At 28.8% G+C, this 18,853-nt stretch overlaps 2 protein-coding genes across 2 annotated transcripts in view; both read right to left on the bottom strand.

Annotated features, from left to right (window-relative positions):
- Positions 1–5,334, bottom strand: part of LManII (Lysosomal alpha-mannosidase II) — a 12,012-nt gene extending 6,678 nt beyond the window's left edge. The window contains exons 1-7 of the mRNA XM_018546254.1: positions 5,111–5,334; positions 4,476–4,578; positions 3,533–3,614; positions 2,945–3,130; positions 1,950–2,155; positions 1,151–1,287; positions 80–213 (exon numbers count right to left, since the gene is read on the bottom strand). Coding sequence (XP_018401756.1) covers positions 80–213; positions 1,151–1,287; positions 1,950–2,155; positions 2,945–3,130; positions 3,533–3,614; positions 4,476–4,578; positions 5,111–5,239 — 977 coding nt within the window. The 5' untranslated portion in view covers positions 5,240–5,334. The remainder of the gene's footprint in view (positions 1–79; positions 214–1,150; positions 1,288–1,949; positions 2,156–2,944; positions 3,131–3,532; positions 3,615–4,475; positions 4,579–5,110) is intronic.
- Positions 5,335–6,412: 1,078 nt separating this feature from the next.
- LOC108778947 (uncharacterized) lies at positions 6,413–16,594 on the bottom strand. The gene is made up of 12 exons (XM_018546278.1): positions 15,459–16,594; positions 13,094–13,334; positions 12,445–12,529; positions 12,096–12,275; positions 11,641–11,681; positions 11,399–11,558; positions 11,064–11,182; positions 10,522–10,657; positions 8,668–9,247; positions 7,608–8,188; positions 6,825–7,034; positions 6,413–6,665 (listed from the first exon to the last, which is right to left on the bottom strand). The coding sequence occupies exons 1-11, from the start codon at positions 15,491–15,493 to the stop codon at positions 6,871–6,873; spliced, it is 2,322 nt and encodes a 773-aa protein (XP_018401780.1). The 5' UTR covers positions 15,494–16,594; the 3' UTR covers positions 6,413–6,665; positions 6,825–6,870.
- Between the last annotated feature and the right edge of the window lie 2,259 nt (positions 16,595–18,853).

The raw sequence follows: 18,853 nt of genomic DNA on the forward strand, positions 1-18,853 counted from the left end.
ATATATTATTATAATATCTATAATAAGTAATTGCAAAAGTCTTTAGCAGAAATATTCCTTCAAGTTAGCAGGGACGTACTTGATCAGCTTGTCTAAGTTACTGAATACCATGTCAGCCTGTTGATAGTGGAAATCCTCTCCCATGGTAAGAATAATATGATTAGTTTTGTAAGCACGTGCTTGAATCTGCGCGTATGTCAGGAACAGCTCCACCTGCCAATCGCATACAATTTTTACTTACCGTACAAAGATGGGATTTCATTGTTCACGATTAAAAACCCACGTCTGCCTTTTATCTTTCTGCTTTACTAGCGATGTCGTCCTTTGCAAAGCAACAATATTGCGTTCTTTTTTACGAGCTCGTAAGCGTCGGAAATATTTAGACAAATGTGAATTATCAAATTTAAACATTTGGCTTTAATACCTTATCAGCTTGTCCAAATTCATGAAGTACATTTCCGCGTCCTGATAAGTGAAATCTCCTCCCATCGTCAATATGATATGTTTTGTGCGGTAATAATAAGCTTGCGTAACTGCATATCTCAGAAAATCATCGATCTAACACAGAAACACATCGTGTAGAATATGATTTTCGCATGAAACAAATGTGTGTTCTAAGTTATTTAACCATTGATTGATAATTACAAATTTGTTGAATATCTTTATTTTGAATAGTTTTAGCTATAAAATGTGTGTATTTTAAATATAGCGGTATTATTTTTTGTTAATAAACAAATCTCATCAAAATAAAATTTCTGATTTTTAATTAAACTTTTACACAGATGTTCCAGATGGAAATTCATAGTCAATTGTTATCGAAAATAGTGAGAATCGATATCACTATTCTCAGGCGCAGAAAAGAATCATTTACGATAAATAGTCATTACATCGTTTATGTTTTAACATTAAAATCAACATTTCCAAGCGGTAGAGATTCTCTATTCTATTAAATATTTATATTGCTTTTTATGACTGCATTTTTTCTATTAAAAATTTTATTTTGTTAATATTTAGTGATTAGAGATAGCGTTGCATAAAGGCTTGGTTGTTAATTAACGCTTGTGACGACTTCGTTAGTTTATCGTTGGTTTATAGTTAGGAAATAATGTCAATGACTATACCATTCTTGCGACGTTATTATATTACATACCCTTCTATCAATGTTGTAATCTGGGCTATCAGGGTCATCGATCATTGGTTCGTCGTTGCATAAAACATCGAAGCAAAATCCTGGTGGTGGACTGTAAGTGTTGAACATTGCAGTCGTAAATAAATTCGCTCGTTTACCTGAAAATAATATTAATTATCGGAAAAGCAAAAATTGAGTTAAAAAGAGGAAAGTCTGCAATATTTTTAATAAATATATAATATTTGTGTGTGTGTGTGTATGTGTGTCTGTAAGAAAAACATATTTCTACAGAGTATTTTATGGAAATGTGTTAAAACAAATCAGTTGTTATTTTCAAATAAATTCAGTTATCGGAAAAGCAAAAATTGAGTTAAAAAGAGGAAAGTCTGCAATATTTTTAATAAATATATATAAAATTTAATAAACTTGTACATATGTAAACTTAATATATTGATTAAAAATTGCTAATAATCCTAATAAAAAGTGCGACCATTTGAATTTATACAAAATTTAATTTTTTTAACGAAAACGCGTAAAAACTTTTCCTTACATATCATTTTTAATACTGCTAATAATTTTTTTAATAGTTGCTACTAAACCTGGAACTGTTTTTGGATAGTTTAAGTTTTGAAAAATAATCTTATCTTACTTAATTATTAGCATATTTTTCATCAATAAAATAAACTTCTACACAAATATTTTGTCAAATTTTATTTATAGCCAATAAAAATTATAGACTTTCCTTTTTACAACGCAATTAAATTTTTATTTTTTTTAATAATTGTTATTCTTTATTATTATCAAAGAATAACTTTCTTACCTAAATTTGGACTGCTTTTCCAAATAAATTCCATTGTTTTGTTACTCAATCTATTCTCCTTATCTTGATAATCGATGCGACCAAACAGCATTCCATCAAATCCCATCTGTGCAAATAAAGAAGCCTGTTCTCTAGAATGACCGAAAGGATCTATTTGCCATCCAATACGCGGTCTGGAACAGCTTCCGAATGTGTCGTTGAGTCTTCTATATACAGATTAAGAATCTCACATTATAAATTATACTAATTTTAAATAAAAATTTATGTAAAATATATCTAGAAAACGAAATGTACATTTATGCATTGTGCATAATATATTAAACAATAAAAATAAAAATAAATATTATATGATATAATAAATATTATGTGATTAATACTTAATATCGATGCATTATATTATTTTTATATATTAATATAATTTATTATACATATATATTACCATATATTTAAAAATATACTTTTTAAAATATTTATAGATTTTAATTAAATATTTAAATTTCCGAATAGCGCCGACAGAATCCGAAAAAAATTTTTTTTGATTCCTGATGTGCAGAATAAATTCCCGTTTTTTTTCTATTTCTGTTCGAAAAAAAATTTTTAAGAGTCCCAAAAAATTTGCATATCACTTTTATGTCATCAATTAAATATATTTAATTCTTTTTCAGATTAAAAAAATATTCTTCACTTTTAGTAAAGGTAACATATGGTAACACGTACACAAATATGCATATATAAATATATTTGCATATATTTTTGAATTCTTTGAGTTTATCTTCTTAAGCAATTTTTTTCATAAAAAATTGATTGAGAAGATAAATATCTTTTGAGTTCAATCGTGTTATCTGGATTATATCTTGTATTTCAAATATATCAATAGAATCACAGATATGAGACGAGTGAGAAAAGTATATATCGTAAATTATCAATTTTAAATATACTCAGTTTCGAGGCTGTCACTGACGTGCTTATATATACAAACAAATACATATGTATACCTGAATCCCCATGTAAATTGATCCACTAATGAATGATAGTGAGTACAAGCTTCATCATTCATGCTCCATGCTCCTCCAATGATTTCCAATCGTCCTTCGTTAATTAGCATTTTGACGTCAGCACGTACTTTTTCATTTTGTCGTAGCCACCATTTCCAGAAGAAAGCAGTTTCCACGTAAATAAATCTGCAGAAATAATTGGGTAATATAAAATTAGTCAAGTTCACAATTAATTACTTATATCTTAAAAACTGTAAATTTATTAGGAGCTCGTTGACACTTTTAATCAGGACACTTGGAACTACAATGCAATTTCTTAAAATATGAGAAGATTTAACCGAGAATCAAAAACTAAGAAATATGCGGGATTCCTTGTCAATAAACTTTTTAAAAAAAATTTCTTTATAAAGAAGATTGAAAATATTATAAGCTTTTAAAACGACAAACTTGTCATAAAAATAATAGGTATAATAACATTATCTATATTGTATGTATTTACTTATCTGATAATGGAATGTTTTATACATATATGCTGATATTACAAATATTTATCGACAATTGTGTATTTTTTCAGGTAGATAGAATTACCTTCTATTTGAGTCAGCTAGCAGTGCTTTAATAACACTGTCGAGAATATACTGCACACCAGCCTTTTGGATTGTAGAGCGACCTCGATGAATACAAAATTTTCATTACAAATTGTAAAAAATAAAATCAATAAATATAAATTTAATAATATTATTAAATAATAAAAAATAAGAAATCTCTAATCCCTTTTTCAAGAAAAAAATATTACAATTACTATCTACATATAATGATACATATAATATAATTCTAGAGATAACGTTTTCAAAGCTTTCACAGGTATTATCTTCAAAAATTCTAGAAAGTTTGCGGATTATCGACGTGTTTTCATCCATTCTAGGGACTTTCTAAAATGTTTTTGAGTTTCTAAGGAGCTTTCAAGTTTTATGTCACATACATGTATTTTATATTATATATAGATACATTATATACATATATTTTATATTTTCTTATGAACTTTAGAGTTTTATTACTTTTCCTCTCTTTTTTTAAAAAGTATAAATAAAAATATTCTTTTTCCATCATATTTTTATATTGTCATTATTAAATATTTATAATAACTATTTTTCTACTTTTACTTAATTGACGCAACAGGCATAAAAAAGAATTTATATAGGAATAGATAACGAATTTTCTACTTTTATATAACAGACAACGAAATTTTTGTATTATTATTAAAATATATCAGAACGAGTTGTTATTAATTTGTAACATTGAGAATGACCCGATCGGAGTCGAAACTTATGATTTTGTTTATTATTTGAATTAAAGTAGTTATCATATTATACTGGCTCTTTGCCCTTATTAATTTAAAATACCCTTATTTATATGTACTTATTTATATGTATAATTTTTATTTATACGTACAAAGCCTTATTATTATATTAATTTTCATTATTAGTTTCATACATTCTTTTGTAATTATATAGTTTTACCATTTACTTACTTCCAAAGTAATATTGATCAACAGTTTTTAACCAACCGACATCGTCGTGAGTATGTGGAACCATGTGAATATTAAGTTTGTTAGGATGTATTGCATGACACGCCTGAAAAATTAAAAATTGTATATATCAAATATATTTTATTTTTATAATCATTTAAATAAGATTTTAATTTTATAATATATATTAAATAAATTAAATTAATGGTAAATATATATGTAGTATAACGTACTCATGTCCAATTTTCCTGTAATTTTGTTAATTTATATTGTTTCACATGTAGAATGTACAATATTCTAATTGTAAGAAAAAAAACCCACACTTTTAAATCCTGTTTTCTCTAAAAAAATTAAATTTTAAAGTTTTTTAATATTCGTAATTAAACAAATGATAATTATAAATGATGTTTATTTTACGCGTGAAAATATACAAATTTACAAAATTACAGGAAAATTGGAGGAGGAAATGTTATACTACATATTAATTATACTTACCAAATTAATTTAATAAAAACGCAATCTTCATCATTACACAGAAAACAGCAGACATGAATTCGAAATTGACTCGGACCATCAAAAGCGAAATAGCAATTTATGTTGTATTCTTATTTACTACAATTAGTAATTAATTTACGTACCTCAAAGCCACACTTCTTGGTGGTCGCTGCATCTGGTGTAGTTCGTGGTATTCGTGCTGCATCGCCAGAGGCAAAAAACTGTGCCAACGCCAGTGACAGAAGAAGAAACAGAAAATCGTATTGCAACATAGCGAAAGATGGTTGCTTCTTCCGACACACAACGAATGTAACTAATGAGATAATGAAGCTGCCATCCTATACTTATATCGTTGACGGACTGTGATAGCTTGTCGCAACAGATAAAAGACGATAAAAGACGTTCGTATTATAAGCTTTACGTATATTCTAGCTTACCCGATAAAGAAATATTTCATATAAAAAAATAATAATTGATAAGCTCTTTTAAAAATTCGTAATACAATGAAAACTACATTTTTTTTATCAGAATATCTGTATCAATGTGTACAACAATTTTATCTTTTGATAAATGTTGTGATTTTTTATTTCTTCATAAACAAAATAAATGATTTAAAACTTCTAACGTTTTTTTTATCAAAATTTTAATATATTATATGTATATATATGTATTTGGATATGTGTTATCTGTTTTTTGTACAAGTAATAACGTATTTGTAAATCCTTTTCTTTTGTTCCTCTAAAAAGAATATTTATATACATACACACATATATGTAAATGTATACAGGATGGGCATTATAATGTCCTGCCACAAATATTTTTTTTTCCTACGACTTTTACCAAAAAATATTTCAGATAAAAGTTTTAGGGTTTCCTGAAACATGATAAATAAAGATATTCGATTTCGATATCTTGCTCCTGAGAAATGTGCTTTGATTAAAATGAGATACTCTGTATATGTCAGATATACAATATACGTACATTATGTAGATATATTATAGACATTAACAATAGATAAAGACATGTATTAAAATAGATAATAACCCGCAAACTTTCTAATATCTTTAAAGAAAATACTCGTAAAAAAACGTCAAAAGCGTTATATACATATATTATTTATAACATTTTTTCTTTGCATAAAGGTAAGCAGGGCTAATGTTTATCTTACACAATAAGATTAAAAGAGATTAATTAATTTTAAAATATATCGCAATCGCATCTAATATCCCTGTATAAATTTAATGCTACATAAAATTATTGCTACAGAATACTTATTACTAAGAATAAATCAAGTTCCGTAAGCATAAGGTGAGTCCAGTAAAGTTTGAAGTGCATTGAAATTAGGTATGAATCAAAATGGTAAGTCAAATTATGATAAAAATTAGGAAAACAACATATTTATTTGCATTATATATAATAAAGTAAAATGCAATAATGTAACACCGTCAAAGCATGAACAAAGTTAAATATCTCAATAAGGGATAGAAGAGATAGAGGTACACCAAAGCAAACTTTAAACATGCCGCGGATACGGCGCAATCATATCGCGATATGTTTATTCATGGTGAAAATATTTGAATGGTTCGTAGGTTTAAATCATGGTGCTAGTAAAAATTAACGCAACAGTGCGGAAAGTATATTCTATTAATTCTTGTCGATGCCTCAGAGGAATTAGATTTACGATTGATCTTTCAGTACCTAGAAACAAAATTTGTTTTATTTGACTCTAATAAAAAGATAGAAAAAAGATAAAAGAGAAGAAGAAGGAAGCAAAAAAACAGATGTAACAGAATAAAATTTGATATACATATAAATAACAAAATAATTTCTTTTCATGGAAAAAATTAAAATACTTACCGATATGTAAAAGGGTTATAATTATAAAATTTATTATAGTGTATGCCTAAAAATCAGAATACATAATCTCTTGCGGTTTCTCGAATTTAATAGGCCGATAAAACGTGAATGATTGATTCCATCCACGCGGTGCTGTATTGTAATTTGTCAGATTGTGCAGGTTGGCTAATTTTGGTCCAGTATAGTTATTATTCTCGTACAATTTGTTCCCTGGAAATTAAAACTTTAAATAAAAATCTGCGAATATATAAATATCATGGAAAGATTACTAATTGAAATATAATTTTAATAAACTTTACTTTTGTACAATGACTGCGAAAATGTATCCTATATTTATTACTGTGTTTTTATTGTTTATCTACAAATAAATACGCAAAGTACTGTTTAAAAAATACTGTCGAAAATAGCAATATTATATCAAACTGTTTCAAGAGACACTTTAATTAATTTTATTTAAGATTATTCTGATAAACCAGACAAAAATTTTATATACAAAGATTATAATTTAAACAAAAAGTTAAAAAAATGTATTTTTTATATAAAAAAAATGCATAGAAAAATGAAAAAATTTTGTTTGCCCATTTATGATTTTTTATTTTTATGTGATATATAAAAATACAAAAAATTCATGTGTTGTATATAATTCAATTAATTTTTATTAATTCGTTTGTTATTTTTAGCGCTACATAAAATTAGAAGTAACTTGCGTTAAAGATCGTTTTGTATGTTTAGTATATGCGAAAGCAATATCTGAATTACAAAAGCGCATGCATATTAACTTGCCTAATTCTGGGTTAACGTCATTAAGTTTACATTCTGGAGTAGTGGTGCCTAAAAGATTATCCAAAACTGGCGTGTTACGCAAATGTTTCTTAGTTTCGAGTATATTCTCCTGTGAGGTGATCATCGAGAGCATCAATGACTTTGCTTCAGGAGGCATTTCAGCCTCGGCATTGACGAATCTTGTGGCCGTGTCGTTGGCATAAAGGGCTTCTAACTCTTGTGAGGTGATCGAATGACGTCGAGTATCCATGTACTCGTCCTCGAATGCGATTGAGTACTCGCTGCTGTCGCAGCAGTTCAATAAAGCAGACGGTGCTGAATTGCCGCGATCTATAGATCCCAAGTCAATCCGACAATCTTCGGAGTCGGTGTCATCCGTTGTATATTCACTCTCATCAGTGGAAACGTAACCGTTGCATCGGGACTGTAGTTTCGTTGATCCTTCGTAGTTTTCGCGTGTTTTGCATAATTGACTATTGTATTGGGACTGCAGCTTCTTTTTGTAGCTTCCACATGTGTCATACATTCGATTATTGCATTGGGACTGCAGTGTTGCAGATCCTTCGTAGTTACCATGTGCACTATATAATTGATCAAAATAGATTCTATCTCAATTTTATTTCGTCTAACTTAATCTCCTTTATTTAAAGAGAGATTATATGCATGTGATTACAATTAGCAACAAATGTATATAATGTAAGCGAAAAATAAATTGTAGACTTCGTAAAACTTTATTGAACTATGCACTATTATAATGACAATATTATAAATAGCATCTTACATTTATCATTTGCAATTAAAATGGTAGATTAAAATATTCATCACTAAAAAAAAAATACGTATAGCGTGTCATTAAATACAAAATATGTAGCGTGTCATAAAATCAAGTAAATTTAAGTTTTCTTCAAGTTTATGACAATAATTAAATATTGATTTGAATAATTCTATTAATTAAAGAAATAGAGAACATTATCATTAAGAAACAAAATATTTAAAATAAAATATTAGAAAACTGTTTTGTTATATTTTATTAATATTTAAAAAATTTATAAATTCTCACCGTAAGTATTTCTCTTTCTCGTTATACTTGACAGGATTTTTCGTCTCGAAGAAACGTGCTATGCCATTATCCAACGGGCACTGCTGTACGATTGGAATAATCTTTGGACTGATTTGCTTATATTGCAGAACTGGTCTACAGGTTTTCTCGAATTCTTGTATCAATTGCTTCACTGGCACAGGAGTGTATCCGCTTTCCTCGTTGTCATTCTGCATCTGTCTGTCGTTCTGTTGCTTATTTCCGAACTTATTGTCAATCATGTTATCGTTGAACTTGTTATCGAAACGCTGTTGAATCCTTATGTCTTTGCCATTGTAATTTCGCATGCAAATATCAGATTTTCTCGGCGATTGATAATTGTTATTAATATATCTATTATTGTTACTTGCGACATACTTATTGGCCATGTTAGTGCGTCGATTGTTAGTAGAATCGAAAACGATACGACGGGATTTTTCAACGATGGGTGATTGACAATGGTCAGGACAAAAATCGGAATCTGTGCCCACTGCAATTTCTCGTAGATAAATCTTTTTTATCTCGTTTGAATGGCTGCATCGGTTAGCATTACAGTGCTTGTCTGCAACTCGCAAATTAAAATTGATACAGCAAAGCATAGCAAAAAACTGCAAGAAGCTTTGTTATAAGATTTAGCATAAAATATCTTTTCCAGAAATCAGAAGAAACTACAAATAAATACAAATAAATTTGCCGTCATAGCATAGGATTACCGTTTATAGCAATTTTTTATTTTTGTGATGTTTTAATGTATTATTTTCTGAGATTAGAATTTATCTTAAAATGCATTTAATTAGTCATTATAAGAAACATGATTAACATTAAAAGATACGGTTTTTTGCTTGTCTTACAATTAGATACATGAGGTGTTAAGAGAGTGTGCTTTTCCACTGATTAAATAACTAACGATAACGTTTGTCAATTAGAATGATGAGGTTCAGTGAATACCTAGCAATTTTTTAATATAATGATTTTTAGATCAAGAACTAAAGGTAAGAACCAATTATATATTAAAGAATCACTATAAACGCTCATTACTTAACGTCGCTTTGTCTGCTAAACGCAGTCATTATCAAAGATCGCTTAATTTGGGTTTAACTGTTTAACGGGCACGGCCAAACATTGATCTCTATTTCGTGGACATGTCAAATATAATACCTCTAAATTCTAAAACATTATTTCATTGTTCATGCACGTTTGATAGTGAAAAGAGAACAGAATTTTTTTTCAAAATTTTCCTATTTTATTTATACATAATTATATCGTACTTTTTCTTTTTTCTATATATAATATGTAAATTATTATTATAATAATTTGTATTATTACTGTAGCTATTTTATATGATGTTACTTTATATTATTAATTTTATTTTGTTATACATATTATGTTGATTAAGAAATAATAAAATTAAAACATTAAAAACAAAATATAAAACGTAATAAAATATCCTAAAAAACTTTGAGTTTAAAAAAGTTATAGAAAATTAAAAAATTTTATATACACATAATTGTGCAATATTGGAATATTTCAAAGTATTTTTAGCAATATATAAAATAATGTATAAGTTTTCTTGCGGTAAAAGTAATAACATTGACGTGTTATATAAATAGTATATACATAATGTCAAGCAATATCGTATAACGCTAATAAATTTCGACCTCGGTTTTTGAAAGATTTTGGTGACATTGATGTCCGCTCGTAATTTTAAAACGTCTCGGAGAGCATAGAGAAAACAGATCTTGCCGTTTGCCAACGGAGCTAAATCTGCCAAATGAGATCATCTTGCATTTGGAATTATTCGTGTTCATCATTGAATTGTATTTATATTGTACGCACCTGTTATCGGGATATTTGTGGTGTCAAGAGAGATATCCATTGTAAAAGGATTATAAAATGGTTTATCAATGCTGGAAACCGGCGTGCGAGATGTCAACGAAGAAGGCGTCATAAATTTTGTGTTACCGTTAATTTCCTAAAATAATAATTTTTTTAATCTTTGATAATGCAAAATACTATTATTACTTTTTTAAAATTACAATAAATTATGTTTATAATCTAAAAAAATAAAGCTCAAAAAATTAAAAAAATAATTTACTTTATTTATTTAAGTTTTTTTTAAACAAAAATGATATTATGGTTAACAATAATAAAAAATTAGTACTGACAACAAGAAGGCCAAAATAATTTAGTTTAATGAAACAATTAAATATTTACATACAAACGTTTCGACACCGGTCGGATCATTAGCTCTTCTTATTATCATTACTAATTTTTTTTTAAGTAAAGTAGTATTATATAAATTAAAATTTATAATATAAAAATGAAAAATTGTTGTTCTATGGATAAATAAATATAGACACAGAAACTTTGCTACTTACTAATTTGTCTGGATACGTTGGCGTCTTCGGTGTGACAGGCGTATTGGGTGTCTGTGGTTGTTCTTGGTCCACCACCCATTTTTCAGATCTTTTCCTACGTTTCGCAAATATCTCGGCACCTGTGAATGTTTTGACAACATTATGTTCATATGTATATTATACATACAGCAATAATTTTAGTTATATTATATTTCTCACAACAAAAGCATTATTGTGTATTATTACATTTATGTTAAATAAAATAATATTTAATACACCAGTACATATGTATAATCTTAATGTATATAATTTTAATATTACAATTAGTTTATGTCAGTTAAATACATAATACTTACCACGACCTCTTTGATTATTTAAATCACGGACAATATCGAAAAGCTTTTCCGGATTTTTCGGTACCGGCGCAATATTGACTTCTTCACCCAATGCTTGAATGCCGTGAATGTCCAGTACCTTTCCGCACGGATTCATTACACATTTGAGAGGTAGCTTTTCCTATTAGAAAAAATGTTACTTCACAGCGTAGATACATTGCCAAAAATCCAACGATGTATACCAATTAGTGTGCATCTTTTACCTTATGAATCGTCGTCGTTAATTCCTCTTCATCCTCAATACCTGTGAAATAATATTTATTATCGCTGTATATGCTATACAAAATAAAAAAAAGTAGAAAAATAATTGGATAACAATTTGATGATGTAAGTTAAATAATTTTTGTATTGGATTTTTTATAAATATTATTCGTAGATGAACAAATACAGTTACAGATACAAATAAAGAAAGAGAGTAGGTACTTAGAGAAACTTTTAACAATTTACACACACACACACACACACACACTTTATGACATACTTAAATTAATTTTTTATTTACATATTTTTAACAGTGTAAATAAAAGATGTTTCTCTTTTTCTACTTTTTATATTTATCCTTGAATAACTTTAACAACAAATTGATTAAATTCTTCACACAAGAACACACGACAGTTTTAATTGTAAAAATAAATTATAAAATAATTTTGATACATACCATTACCATCATGGATCCATTTAACAGATCGTTTTTTCCTATTCACGTACATGGTTTGTCCTTTACTTTTCACATTTTTCACATCGCTGAGTGAATGTGAAATTCGACGTGCAAGTTCAACCTGATCCTCGACTGTAGGATGCGTTGGTGCATAAAAATACGAAGACGCAAACATTTTTTCTAAAAATAAATTTTTGTCATCTTGATCTCAACTACTATGAATCCTTCTTTTCAAAGCTTCATATACATATTTTATACAGTATTTAAGTAAATAAATATTTGCCATCTAAAAAAATATTCTTTAAAATATGTTGTATCATAAAAATTATTCTTATTATTATATACATACTATTTTTTAATTGCAGTGGTTCTTGAGAATCTGATGCCGGGGTGAGTAGTTTTTGCAAATTTATCGGAGTAGTCTCGCTTCCTTCCTGTAATTAAAAAAAAATCACACACACATATCACGTAAACTTATTACTAACAAAACAAAATCAATGGAATAATGTAAAATAAGAAATTATAATTTTTCTTTTTCTGTTTTCTTTCTTAAATTTTTGTGTCACTTTATATTTATATATCAACTACTATTTTCTTAAATAAAAATTATGAGTAATCGATAACTTCGAATTAGAAATAATTAATAATAAAATAATTTTAATTTAGGACTTTGTGAAATACGTTTTAATCAATTTTAAGTAAAATTTAACTAAAAAGAAAATTATATGTATTATATATATATTATAATTATATACAGTTGTTAGTTATAAAAATAAATATATTTAAGTTCATGTACATTTAAAAAAATGGTTTTAAATTTTCAGTTTATAAATAAAAAGATTAGCATGTGTATAAAGATGATTCTTGATTTCGTATAGGATTCATTGTGTACGAATAATTCAAAAGTAATATAAATTCAAGTAGCTTTAAGACATGTTGAATTTAATGTATTTCTTTTTTTAACAAAACAATACAAGTTGAAAATTAGTTCAACTCACCATGCCGAAGTGCAATATTCTTGATGTAAGATTCTCGAGGAAGTTCCTTTTAACCGGATCGTGTCTATCGGATGGTTTGTAACCGCGTGAACGTATTACAACATTGTCCGCTGATATGCTACGTTGTAGATAATTCTTCTCTTGTAGACAGCCACTGTATTTCACGCTGGACTTGTATTCCGCATCCTTGATGAGCCCATACGAGGTATTGCTCAGAATGTTGCGCTTGGTGTTAACGTGTCTACGGACATTTGAAACGTTCGCAACGCGATGCGGAGCCTCCATTTACGCAAACTCCACGAGATTTCACCGTACAAACTTAACGGAAATCGTACAAACAAAAAGAAATTCCTGTACCTTTAGGTGTAAAAGAGAGTAACAAGCGACTTTTCATAGAAAGATTATTTTAAATAAAAACTTTACATAAACAGGAACTCTATCTTAAACATTACTTCAAATTTTATTTAAAAACTTTGAATTATTTTAAATTAAAAACTTTATTTATATTACTTGTATTTCTTCGTCGAAGATTAATTATATTTTAAACGAGATTTAAACCAGAAATCATACAAGTTCGCTAAAATTACATAACTTTAACTTTTTTCAAATATTTTTCGTATATTGTTTTAATATTCTGTTGAAAGCAACAGAAATATATTTAGCGACATGATATATATGTTCATATAACAGAAGAAACCTCATTCCGATCTTAAATTTTCAATATTGCGAATTGTGACCATTTGTATAATATCCAAAAGAGAAGGAGGGGGAAGAGAGAGAAAGAGAAAGAAAGAGAGAGAGAGAGAGAGAGAGAAAGAGAGAAAACTAGAGAGACAAATGTTTGTCCCAGTCGGCATGCCATAGAGCTCGATGAAGCTTTTTTAACTACGAGAATTGGTTACCTTCCAAGCAGCCAATTAATTCCGCGTTGCAGTATTGGCAGTACTACAACGAGCTCTGTGTAAAAGAAACGCTAAATTTATCTGTTGTAACGTAATACGCAGTAACAGTTTGAATAGTTGCCTTCGTCGCGTACGTGATCGACACTATATCTATTTGATATTATATACAAATAAGAATCGGCGATTAAATGCACAATGATACAACATTATTTTTAATAAATAACTAATCTCATTTTTTAATCTGAATGCAAATTATTAAAGTTTGTTAATAATTGTGTTTACTAAATTACTTCACTTACACTCAATTTCCCTAATGTAAGATTAACTTTAATCTCAGTTCTCAATTTATTCTTTACCTTTTTCTAATTTTTAGAATTAGAAAAGGATAAACAGTAAGCTAAAAACTAAGATTGAAGTTGATCTATGATCTACATTGGTGGAAATGGGCGTCAGTAATAGTAAAATTTTTGTTTTGAACGTGTGTGTGTATTTTAATATTAATTTTAAGTAAATTTGTATTAATATTAATGCGTATATGTGCATTTTATTTTGTTAATTTGTGTTAAAGAAAATAATATAGCGTGACAATTCTTGGTAACAACGCAATCGATACGTCGCTTTAAATAGATTGTTTGGTAGAAGTTTGAGAGTTTCTTCGAAGTCGGTCAAGCTGCTCGCGGCACTTGGTAAGCTAAAATTTCGAGAAAATTTTAACGGATCAAACTTCGAACATCAATCGAGAAATGTTTAATTGAAAAAGTGATTAGAAAAAAAGAACATGTATAAAGTTCAATAGAAAATGCGTTAAAACTGTCTTCTAAATATCAGAAGGAGAACTATTATGAAATATTTAAAAATTTATGGAGTATTTAACAATTAAAAAATTGTTAATTATTCTTCAAATTAGCACTTTTAATTCTTACTTTTTGTAGTTATCAAGTCATTTCGCTATCGTAACTTATTTTATTCATAATATTACAATTAACTTTGATATCGAATTTATAAACACGAATGTGAAATAATAAATAACTCATAACTGTCAACTGTGAGATAATTAGATACTCCATAATTTTCAAAATACATATTTTTTATGTATTCATTTAAAAATTGCAATAACGCGTTATTCTCTTTCTGTCTCCTTTCTCTTTTTTCCAACATTTCACAACTATAGTATACTGTCACTAAAATCTCTCTATATAGTTACACCCCGATTAAAGGACATGTCGTGACTAATATATGTAGTATTAATTTATCATGAGAAAAATAACACATTGATAAACATAACTGACATTTCTCATATCACGCACTCTCTCGGGAAAATCCTCTTTCGCAAACAATAACGATTATAAATTAAAATTTGAAAAAAGAGAGAAAAGGAAAATCCATGACTCGGCTAACTTGTACTTTCTCCCTCCTTCTTTCGTCTCTCGAGTGGATAGAGACATTACGAACAGAGATTTTACTTATCAAACGATGCTCTCCTCATCGCGACGTGCATGCACACAGAAAGTAGAGTCGTCTCCCTTCTTCACTTATACTTTGTTTTCCTTCTTTATCCGCGATTTATTTTTCCCACGGCTTTATTTACGTAATGCGCGACACCCTGGCCTACACACTTTGCCGGAGGTGATCAGAGTCCGCCTAAACTCGCCGACGAAGGCTCCCTCGCCGCGGGAAATGAATCTCGCATCTTGCAAAACGTTCTCTGGCACACACCATCCGTTCAAACACGAGAGGCAATGTACCAGAAGGAGTCATTGCCGCTGCTATCGTGCCACCACCCGCTGCTGCAACTCGCAGCAGCTAATAACTGCGGCCGATTCATTGATAAAATATAAACGAGAAAAAAGAGTAATAAAGAACGAAAGGGGGAGAGAGAGAGAGAGAGAGAGAGAGAGAGAAAAATGAAATTTATTTTTATATTGAGCGTCCTGAGTGAATTTTTGTGAGTCTTCAGCAGATCGCAACTCCAGCAGTATGCAAAAAGATTTTTCCCGAAAGGAAGGTCATTGTCCAAACACGGATTATATATCGATATTGCGATCGCTTCGCCTACATACGTGAACGGGTCTCCGGAACGGATCAATCGTGTTGGTGAGAGAAGTGTCACTTCCGTAGCAGCGGAGGCCTTTCAATAACTTCTATACGGGTTTACCACTGGTACTATCGAGAGAATCCACCTCGTGCCCTTCTCTTCACCATGAAGATCCGTTCGAGATCATCGAGCTTGATCAGCGAGATCCGCACTTATATGCAATGAATTACAAACACGGCCGGCAGACACGGCTTTATAATAGTGCCCAAACCGTCGCCTATACAGCGCCTGCTTGCTGACTGGCTTGGGACGCCTTTCGTTAAAAATAGACCATCAGAAAGCGACACCTCAAGATTCGAACCGAGCCAACGACGGGTTGTCTGTATGGTATGCCCGTAAGGCATGAAATACACAACAAATGGTAGCTATTGTGCTTATTATTATATATGCAAACACCTGTGGGTTATCAAACTGTGAAGGCGTTTGAAGTACGATCTTTATGGCTCAATTCATCTTTCTCGTGACACGAAATATGAAATTATATTTCATAATTATTACATATTAATTATAAAGATAACGACGAACGCATTATAATACATTTTAAAATATATAAACAAATTATATAGATGTTGTATTGTGTTCATATATATATCCCAGATAACATTTATATTGCATATAAGATATCTAAAAGACGTCTTTTAAATATCTTCTGTCCAAACATGTCTAAAAGATGTCTGTTAAATTAGCACCTTCCCTTCCCCTCCACAAAAAATCAAAACGGCACCTATACCAGAATGAAGTGCTTTTTATGTGCTAATTATGTGCTGTAATGCCAATTTTTGTATTCGAACGGTTTATCGGAAAATTGCGGTTTAACATTAAGAGTTAGTACCTTCTTCATTAAATTATACAAAAAGTAAAAAAATTAATACAGTAAAATTATGTATTTTCTATGTGCTTTCAATGTAACAAAATTATTGTAACTGTAACGTTTAAAAGACATACTTAAATAAATTTCGATATATACATATAAAATCGGTACAAGAGTAAAATGCCAGTGAAATGCACATATCCTTTACCTATAGCGTAGTTTTTGGTACGCGTCTATGTACTAATTGTAAGTACCATATCTGTACATATCAGATCACTTGGTACGCTCGATATAAACGCTATGGACTTCAATCGCTCTGATCTATTCCCGAATCGCGAGTTTAAGTCTAGGTCCACAATACGACCTTGCTTTAAGAGGCCTTAAGTCATTATGAGTCGAAAGAAGTTAAGTGATATTAATTTCTGTCTTCAAACTGTTTTTGCACAGTCTTTAATCATTAGACTTAAGCAAATTAAGCAAACCCAATTTTTACGGCTAATTCTAAAAGCATAAGTTCTCTAACCAGTATACGTATTGTTACTTACAATTTACGGCTTACGGTTTACGGCCTCTTAAAGCAAGGTTGTGGACTTAGACTTAAGATCAAACTTGTATACGTATCAAGTGATATGAGTAAATCCTACAAATGCTTCCTACTGTTTCTATACGCATACATACACAGCTGACCATTGTGTGATAATAACTTTAATAAACTTGTGTTTAAATGCCATAATACATGCTATATATTATATATTTATTTCTTTAAATTAATTATTTAAGTTTATCATACTACTTATACTTATGCTATCATTGAAGTTATTTTCTATTATTTAGTCTTTTTAAAGACTAATTAATAGTCTAATTAGTCTAATAAAGACTAATTAGTCTTTTTAAAGACTAATTAATCTTTTTAAATCTTATGTTATTAATGTGTTACCTTTTTCAATTATTTAAATTATTTAAAATAAAATAAGATTAATTTAAACAAAGAAGCTATATTATTTAAATTGCTATAAATCTATATATATTTTATCTATATATATGAATTTACATTATGAAATTTTGCTTTTGACTCAGATTATTAGCTTCAGGCTTTAAAAATTTACGATTTGATTTTGCTATTACAAATAATAATGATGTCACTGCCACAATGCGCCACTTATTATCCGATAATATGCTTAGCACGTTTATGCATTAAAGTTCATGCTAGAATTGCATGAATCAGCACGAATAAATCGGAATAGAGAGTCCAGATCAGAATCTTCATTTATTGCAGAAACTTATTAAGTTTTGTTGATATATAATGTTTGAATTACTTTTTATTTAAATAATTCAAATATTTTAAATCATCATGTGAAAATTTAAATTATTTAAACTTTATATATGTAGAAATATATCCTAATAATCCAAATTTTTAATTGCAAAATGATTATAAAAGAATCGAGTTTTGAGTCATTTAAACATGCATAGAAACGAATATTCCGTAAAATCTCTTATCACAGATTGTAAATAACACATGGAGAAAGAATGCGTTGATTATGCTGTTGTTACATGAGTTTTGTTTGATTATAAATCTCTTGTATCTACATATCTCAGTATTATATACATCTAACGAAAAGTGCGTTCTACAATTGATATGAGTACACAAGTCGACTTGGTGCAATTATGTACAGGGAATTTATTTCATTGGAGCGCAGTTGTGTCCGAAAATTAGGTTTTATTGATGAACTTTTTTGTTAACTTTTTAACGAACAACAAACGACGGCTAAAATTTGTCTAATTGTAAGATCAATCGAGGTCATGACTTTAACAACATATTTCAAGCTCAAGGTCGTTGGAGGATAGTCCCTTACTGCATAATTAGTAATTTATTTTATAAACAATAATTTTTTGAAATTATATTTCTCGAAAGTTTATATATATTTATAATATATAATTCTAAAAATAATTTT

The sequence above is a fragment of the Cyphomyrmex costatus genome, unplaced genomic scaffold (genome assembly GCF_001594065.2).
Source record: "Cyphomyrmex costatus isolate MS0001 unplaced genomic scaffold, Ccosl1.0 scaffold530, whole genome shotgun sequence".
Lineage (NCBI taxonomy): Eukaryota > Metazoa > Arthropoda > Insecta > Hymenoptera > Formicidae > Cyphomyrmex > Cyphomyrmex costatus.

Excerpts from the sequence above, each read along its gene's own strand:
- LOC108778947 (XM_018546278.1), bottom strand. The coding sequence starts at position 15,493 with ATGCACGTCGCGATGAGGAGAGCATCGTTTGATAA. Across the intron at positions 11,183-11,398 it reads AAATAATCAAAGAGGTCGTG|GTGCCGAGATATTTGCGAAA; the intron begins GTAAGTATTATG and ends AAACATTCACAG. Across the intron at positions 7,035-7,607 it reads TGACGTTAACCCAGAATTAG|GGAACAAATTGTACGAGAAT; the intron begins GCAAGTTAATAT and ends TTTAATTTCCAG.